Source organism: Protomyctophum parallelum, assembly GCF_964188405.1.
Source record: "Protomyctophum parallelum genome assembly, chromosome: 11".
Classification (NCBI taxonomy): Eukaryota; Metazoa; Chordata; class Actinopteri; order Myctophiformes; family Myctophidae; genus Protomyctophum; species Protomyctophum parallelum.
The window spans coordinates 52,392,840-52,400,478 of NC_139707.1; the positions used below are offsets into that span (position 1 = coordinate 52,392,840).

A 7,639-nucleotide genomic window follows, 5' to 3' on the forward strand; every position below is an offset into this window, starting at 1 on the left:
TTTATAGTACACATATATATTGTATAATATATAATTATTGTATAGTATGTATAGTTGACATAGATACTCCACTGTTACGTTCTTAGTTTATACATGATTCATGATAACTACTTTTTATATATGTGATGTATGCCATGCTTTTGTTTTTGCTTAATGTAAGTCGCTCTGGATCAAGAGCGTCTGATAAATGCATAAATTGTAAATTGTAAGTCTCCCAGAATTATATGTATTTGGCCACCGACCCACCATCTGAAAATATGTTTCGACCCCCCCAGGAGCAAAGATTTGAGTTAAAAACGTTCTCTCTGAAAGAATATAATGCGCTATGACTATGAGCTTGTAGATCTGCTATTTTTCAATAGCTAAAGTATAACGTAATGCTTTAAACACCAAAAGGGGTTCCCGCCCAGAATGGGTTAAGGACATGTTTTATATTATATTATATTATATTAACATGTCTCTTTCTGTTTCCTCTTCCTGTGCAGGACTCTGCTTCACATCAACTTCCTGTCTCCTCTAATCATGGTGTTATTGTGGGTCAAACCGATCACTAAAGATTACCTGACCTTACCCACCGGGCCTGGAACAGAACCTGTGTAAGTACCTTACCCACCGGCAGGGCTCCAGCGTGCAACCTATTAGGTTGCATATGCAACTTAATTTCTTAATGTCGTTAAATTTGAACGAGGTCGCACCGGTGCTACTTATTGCTTTCACTCCCAGCCTCAACCATGAAGCACGGACGTTAGCGCGATAATAAAATATTACTTTATTCTCGCTCATTCCGCGCCTCCTCTCTCTCTTTCTCGCTCCCTCTCTCTCTCTGCCTGTCTGTCTGTCTGTCTGCACCGGTCTGCACACGACACGCGTGAGTTCAACAGCGGCGGCGCGCTCACTGAACAAACCCCGGAAAAAACGAAACTGATTTCAGCATCGGCTGTACATAAGTTTCCCTGGAGCGCACACTTAGCACACATTTTACAACTGGGATGATGATGATGCATGCTGTGCATTGCTGTCGCTGAATCCACGGAGACAGCAGACACAACATATGCGCCTCGTCCCCGACCCCAAACACGGTAAACTTGTTGTTGAAAAATAGCTTCCAATAGCTTGTTATTTTGCGTCGAGTAGCGCTGTGTGCAGGCCATAGACTGTATGCAGGCCATAGACTGTATGCAGGCCATAGACTGTATGCAGGCCATATACTGTATGCAGGCCAGGCTACATGCATGATCACCTCGAACAAAATACATCTCCCACGTGAAACCTGGTATATTCTTCGTCGTACGACGTGGTGTTGCGTGCTGAAAATAGCAGATTTACAAGCTCACAACGCGTCGCGTCCACCACACGTTGTGAGCTTGTAGATTAGCATATGGAAACATGCAGGCTGAGACGTTTAGAAACTTTCCCCTTCACAATAAAAGCACACCAGCTTTCACATGTTCATTCCATATAAAGAAAAGACAGGAGGAAAGTGGGCAAGGATTAATTTCACATTGCAAAAGGGTGCAGGAAGAGTGGGCAGTGGGCACCTCAGTGTTAAATATCCTTATTGGCCATTAGGTTGAACATGCCCATGCTGAAGAGTGGGCACCCCAGTGTTAAATATCCTTATTGGCCATTAGGTTGAACATGCCCATGCAGAAGGTAAGGGGTGTGTCATTTCTGTTTCATATACAGTAGCCAAATGATAATAACGATATGAAAAAATGCACTATAGGTTGATTCATTATAATAATTTCCTATCTGTGTGAGTGAGAAATATAACATGTTATGTGCTTAATTTAAGGCATTTATGCTTCAGCCAAGAAAACCTGTGCTAGCCTTGGTGATAAGGTCATGTATTAATACAGCGCTGCGGCGCTATACAAATAAAAGTTGGTGCTACCTAATTTGTGTGTGGTCTCTCTCTCTCTCTCTCTCTCTCTCTCTCTCACTGTGTGTCTATGTCTCTCTCTCTCTCTCAGGATGTCAGCTGATACCTATGACACCCTGCGTCTGTGGGCCATCCTCCTGCTGTGTGTTCTGCGTCTGGCCATGATGCGGCGCCACCTACAGGCCTACCTCAACCTGGCCCAGAAGAACCTGACGCTGATGAAGAAAGAGGCTGGACGAATCAGCACCGTGGACCTCCAGACTATGGCATGTTACCTTATACCACTACTCCATAGAGCGTCGCAGTCCCGCCCCCTACCACCAGGACCCAGAAAAATTATTCTCCGTTCATTTTCCTCATAGACATTTCAGAAAGTATTTATTTAAAGACGTTTACGCCGCGGACAAAGCCAACTCTTGTCGTGACAAATCATGACAACAAACAAGAAAAATTGGGCCGAACAAATAATTTGAAAGAAGAAGAAAACACTTTTAGGTTAACACTTTTTTGTTGTTTTTCTTCATTCTAATTATTTGTTTGGTCCAAAATATTGTGTTTGTTGTCATGAGTTGTCACGACTCGAGTTGGCTTTGTCCGCGGCGTAACCGTCTTTAAATAAATACCTTTTGAAATGTCAATGGGAAAAATGCATTGGGATTTATTTCCTGCGACTGCGACATTCTATAGGCTGGAAGGATCAGCACCGTAATGATCTAATGATTTATTTAATGATTGTTTATTGTTTTTATGTTTCCAGGTTGCTCGAGTTTTCTACTACTTGTGTGTGATCGCTCTGCAGTACATGGCTCCACTGGTGATGCTGCTACACACTACGTTACTACTGAAAACACTAGGTAAAATATATATAAAATATATATGTTACTACCTTACTACTGCAGTACATGGCTCCACTGGTGATGCTGCTACACACTACGCTGTTACTGAAAACACTGGGTAAAATATATATAAAATATATATAACATATATATGTTACATACTACGTTACTACTGAAAACACTAGGTAAAAATATATATGTTACACACTACGTTACTACTGAAAACACCAGGTAAAATATATATAACATATATATGTTACACACTACGTTACTACTGAAAACACTAGGTAAAATATATATAAAATATATATGTTACACACTACGTTACTACTGAAAACACTAGGTAAAATATATATAACATATATATGTTACACACTACGTTACTACTGAAAACACTAGGTAAAATATATATGTTACACACTACGTTACTACTGAAAACACTAGGTAAAATATATATAAAATATATATGTTACTACCTTACTACTGCAGTACATGGCTCCGCTGGTGATGCTGCTACACACTACGCTGTTACTGAAAACACTGGGTAAAATATATATAAAATATACACACTGTTGCTACTGAAGTCACTGGGTAAATATATATATATAAAATATATATAACATATATATGTTACACACTACGTTACTACTGAAGTCACTGGGTAAATATATATATATATATAACATATATATAACATATATATGTTAAACACTACGTTACTACTGAAGACACTGGGTAAAATAACAACTAGTCCTATTAAGAATCCTATATAACATATACGTTACACACTACGTTACTACTGAAAACATTAGGTAAAATATATATGTTACACACTAGGTTACTACTCAAAACATTAGGTAAAATATATATGTTACACACTAGGTTACTACTCAAAACATTAGGTAAAATATATATGTTACACACTAGGTTACTACTGAAAACATTAGGTAAAATATATACGTTACACACTACGTTACTACTGAAAACATTAGGTAAAATGCAGGGGGGCAGTCAGACAGATATTTTGTGAAGCCACTAAGGAAATCGGGATTTCCTGAAAGTTCATATAATGGCCTGTTGTGGTGCTGTCATTGGACCCAAAAAACCCAATAGCCCCATAGAGGTCCATGTATTTGGGCCCAACTTCACCTAGACTGTATTACCTTAATAAACATGGTCATGAAAAATGACCATAAAGTTGCGCATGTTCTGAGGGGCGTGGCTACCGTTACAGTCTATGAACGGGATCCCCCACCCACTCGAGTCAAAATAAAAACCAACGAAGAAGAAGGGGGGAAGTCCCGCCTCGTTGTCTGGGCCAGCCAATGGGCCAGCTGGGCCCAAACGGATCTAGAAAGATGGCGACTTCCATTGCAAGGACTGACAGGCTTCATTTTACGTTCATGTTAGACCCGGGGAACGCTTTGTCCATATTTTTTACAGTCTATGGTAAAATGGCTTGACAAATAGGCTCCGATTCGTGTATTATCTAAGGTGAAAAAAGTAGTAGTAGTAGTAGCATCTTCCCAGACCCTCCCACCCCTCGCTGGTGTAATTTCGGGGAGGAAAAGCTAGGTCGTCTCTCTGGACGCGCTCGGTTGCAGAACATCAGAATCAGAATCAAACTTTTATCACATTACAAGTAACATGGGTGAAATTCTTGTTTGTGCAGCAGCTCATCGTTGCAGTTAAAAGAAAGAAAGTGAAAGTACATGACTAATCTACATGGTACAATGTGTATGCATATAAAAAATAATTAAATAAAGTGATGTAGCCTAGTAACAGGGGTGGGCAACTGGCGGCCCTGGGGCCACATGCGGCCCCCACCTTCACTTAATGTGGCCCGCATGAATACTGATATAGTATTGATTTCAGCTGTTGCATATTCCAAACCCGCTTTAATTACTTCATGACTAAATGACTAGTATTAAAATGTTATTGTCTTTTTGTGTCCAATGTAGTTATGTTAACAGTTTCCGTGCTTTGAATGGATTACTCCAGGTTAATGTCGCTGCCATATCGGACATACGCGCCTTTTGTTTTATGTGTTTAATCCGCCGCAATGTAAAAAATAAATAGAAAATCCTTCCTCGCCGCGGAGAAAGAGAGTAGATGCATCTGTTTGGATGATGAAACCGGAAATCGTCACATGCTGTGGGCTGCTAGGGCTTCTGGGAAATTGAGGCCAATGCAAACGAATGGGATTCAACGCCTCATGGAGGAGGCTCCTGTGCTGCGTCTTCCGGGTGTACCAAGATGGCGGGTGGTCCGGCCGTTCATAACAAACGGGGGAAGCATTTTTCGCTCGATTTTCGCGGATTAAAAGCCCAAATAATTCAGCGTATGCTCTAAAGGTAATACAACAATCTCGGCAGTGAAGGGGGGTTGATTAAAAGTCTGGTAAATCGTTTTCCGCAGTCAAACTGTTAACAGTTCATATAAAGTTAACATGACTATAACTAAATGCATTTGAAATTCAATAAAAAGGTTACTTGTCAGGATTCCAATTCAAAAATAGCAAAAATTATTCAGATTTTCAATTAAAATATAGCAAAAATAGCTGATCTACAAGCTCAAAACGTGTCGCAGCGCGACGCGTTTTGAGCTTGTAGATATACGACAATATGCACCGTGGCCCTCTGGAGTAAGTGTGGACATATATTGGCCCTCGCCATCGTCAAAGTTGCCCACCCCTGATATATAAAGTAGTCTCTACTAAAAGGAGACCAATCCAGTTCAGTCTGTGCGGCGTCACCAGTCCTATAGCTCTTGTTCAGCGGTCTAATTGTTGACAAGTAGAAACTGTTCAGTAGTCTGGAGGTGCTGCTCTTGATGCTCATGAAGCGTTTGCCCAGCCGTGGGCGTGGGAAGTGGTTTGAACAGGCTATGGCTGGAGGCGGTGATGGATGTCCCTGATAATGCTCTCAGCCTTTATAGCCACACAACGCCTCTCGTGTATTTCCTGGAGCGGGGAAAGCTCCCCTCCCACGATGCGCTGCGCTGTTCGCACCACTGCTTTTTGTGTCACGATGTTGTGTCACATGTTGTTGTGAGTTTAGTTTAGTTTATTTAGGATCCCCATTAGCTGTTACACCTGGCAACAGCTATTCTTCCCGGGGTCCTCACAGAATAATATACTGTACATACAAAAACTTTAAATAAAAACATCATTACAGATATCACAAAAGAACAACCACGGTTAGTGCATTCACTCTAGATGACATTAACTGGTATTTTGACATAAACAGAATTACAATTTACCATATGTAAAAAGTCCTTCAGTCTTTGCTTAAAATGTATTTTACCCTTAATTTCTGTGATGCATACTGGTAGAGAGTTCCAGAAAGTCATTGCCCTGTACATGACTGTATTTTTCATTGCATCAGTTCTTGGCTTAAATCGACCCATTGCAACACGTCTGGTATTATGTGAGTGACCGCTGCTCGCTGTTTCCATCCCAGGTGGTCACTCCTGGGGGGTCTATCCCCAAGAAGAGCTGCCCTGCGAGGAGGGCTCCTCCTCCACGCTGGGGGCCTCGGGGGGGCCCCTGGGGGCCTCGGTGCCCTCCGTGGCCCAGCTGTCCGTGGCCCTGGGCGGTCTGAGGACCGTGTTCAGCCCCCTGCTGTTCAGAGGAGTCCTGTCCTTCCTCACCTGGTGGATCGCCGCCTGCCTCTTCTCCACCTCGCTGTTCGGACTCTTCTACCACCAGTACCTGATGGCCGCGTAGCGCCCGCTGAGGAGCACCCAAGGGTGGCTGAGGGGTACCCATGGGTGGCTGAGGGGCACCCATGGGTGCCTCTTCTACCACCAGACGCAGTATCTTGATGGCTGAATAGCAACGGATTCGAGTGGAAAATCAATCGATAATTCCCAGTAGGTTAATTACTTATCAAGCCGATCTTATCGACCTACAGAACATGCTGATACCTCCTGATACCCTCACCTAACCCATTCTGACCTGAGATCAGATTCATACGAGGTTTCCACTGGACACACACTGGTCTGATTAACCCATTCTGACCTGAGATCAGATTCTAAAAATGTCAGTCGTTCTTTGATTTTTCAAAAATAGCAGACCTACAAGCTCGTAGCGCGCCACTCGGTGGCGCGCTATGAGCTTGTAGATCTGCTATTTTTAAATAGCTAAAGCATAACAAAATGGGTTCCCGTTCAGAATGGGTTAAACATACACAGGCATATACAGGGACAAATTATCCAGTGGGGCCGTGGCCCAGGGGCCCTTGGTTCTCAGGGGCCCTTCAGAGAAACTGGACTGCTCCTGGGGCCCTTCATTGGCCATTGATTGAGTTAAATTTAGGTCAAAAAGATGATAAAAACACGGAAAATCACGAAAATGTGGCACGCACACGTGCTATGGGGGCCCTTGCAAAACGTACCGGCCCAGGGGCCCTCGTGGGGGTAAATCCGTCCCTGGGCATATACAGTATTATACGGTAACATACAGGTGTGACGGTACACTTCGGGAGTTTACCGGTAGTTTGTTGGAAAGTTTAACGGGAGTTTCCTGTAATATGCACATCCGTAGTCCATGTTTTCCTTTTTTGCGCAGTGATGACCTCATACCCTCATCCTACACATAACCGCCAGCACGGAGCAGCGTGCTCGCCAACCTTAACGCATGTTAACGCCGACCTTAATCCGGTCGTTTTATCGTTTTATCAACGCCAATCGCGGCCAGTAGACTCCCAGTCTGGAGGCAGTATGTCGGCCAGTAGACTCCCAGTCTGGAGGCAGTATGTCGGCCGGTAGACTCCCAGTCTGGAGGCAGTATGTCGGCCGGTAGACTCCCAGATTAGAGGCAGTATGTCAGCCAGTAGACTCCCAGACTAGAGGCAGTATGTTGGCCGGTAGACTCCCAGACTAGCCCATTCTGACCTGAGATCAGATTCTAAAAAAAATT

At 43.1% G+C, this 7,639-nt stretch overlaps 1 protein-coding gene across 1 annotated transcript in view; it reads left to right on the top strand.

The window, feature by feature from the left end:
• The window catches only part of tmem161b (transmembrane protein 161B), a 16,247-nt gene extending 9,614 nt beyond the window's left edge, over positions 1-6,633 (top strand). Inside the window, exons 9-12 of the mRNA XM_083776389.1 lie at positions 486-596; positions 1,974-2,148; positions 2,640-2,736; positions 6,180-6,633. Coding sequence (XP_083632515.1) covers positions 486-596; positions 1,974-2,148; positions 2,640-2,736; positions 6,180-6,445 — 649 coding nt within the window. The 3' untranslated portion in view covers positions 6,446-6,633. The remainder of the gene's footprint in view (positions 1-485; positions 597-1,973; positions 2,149-2,639; positions 2,737-6,179) is intronic.
• Positions 6,634-7,639: the final 1,006 nt, after the last annotated feature.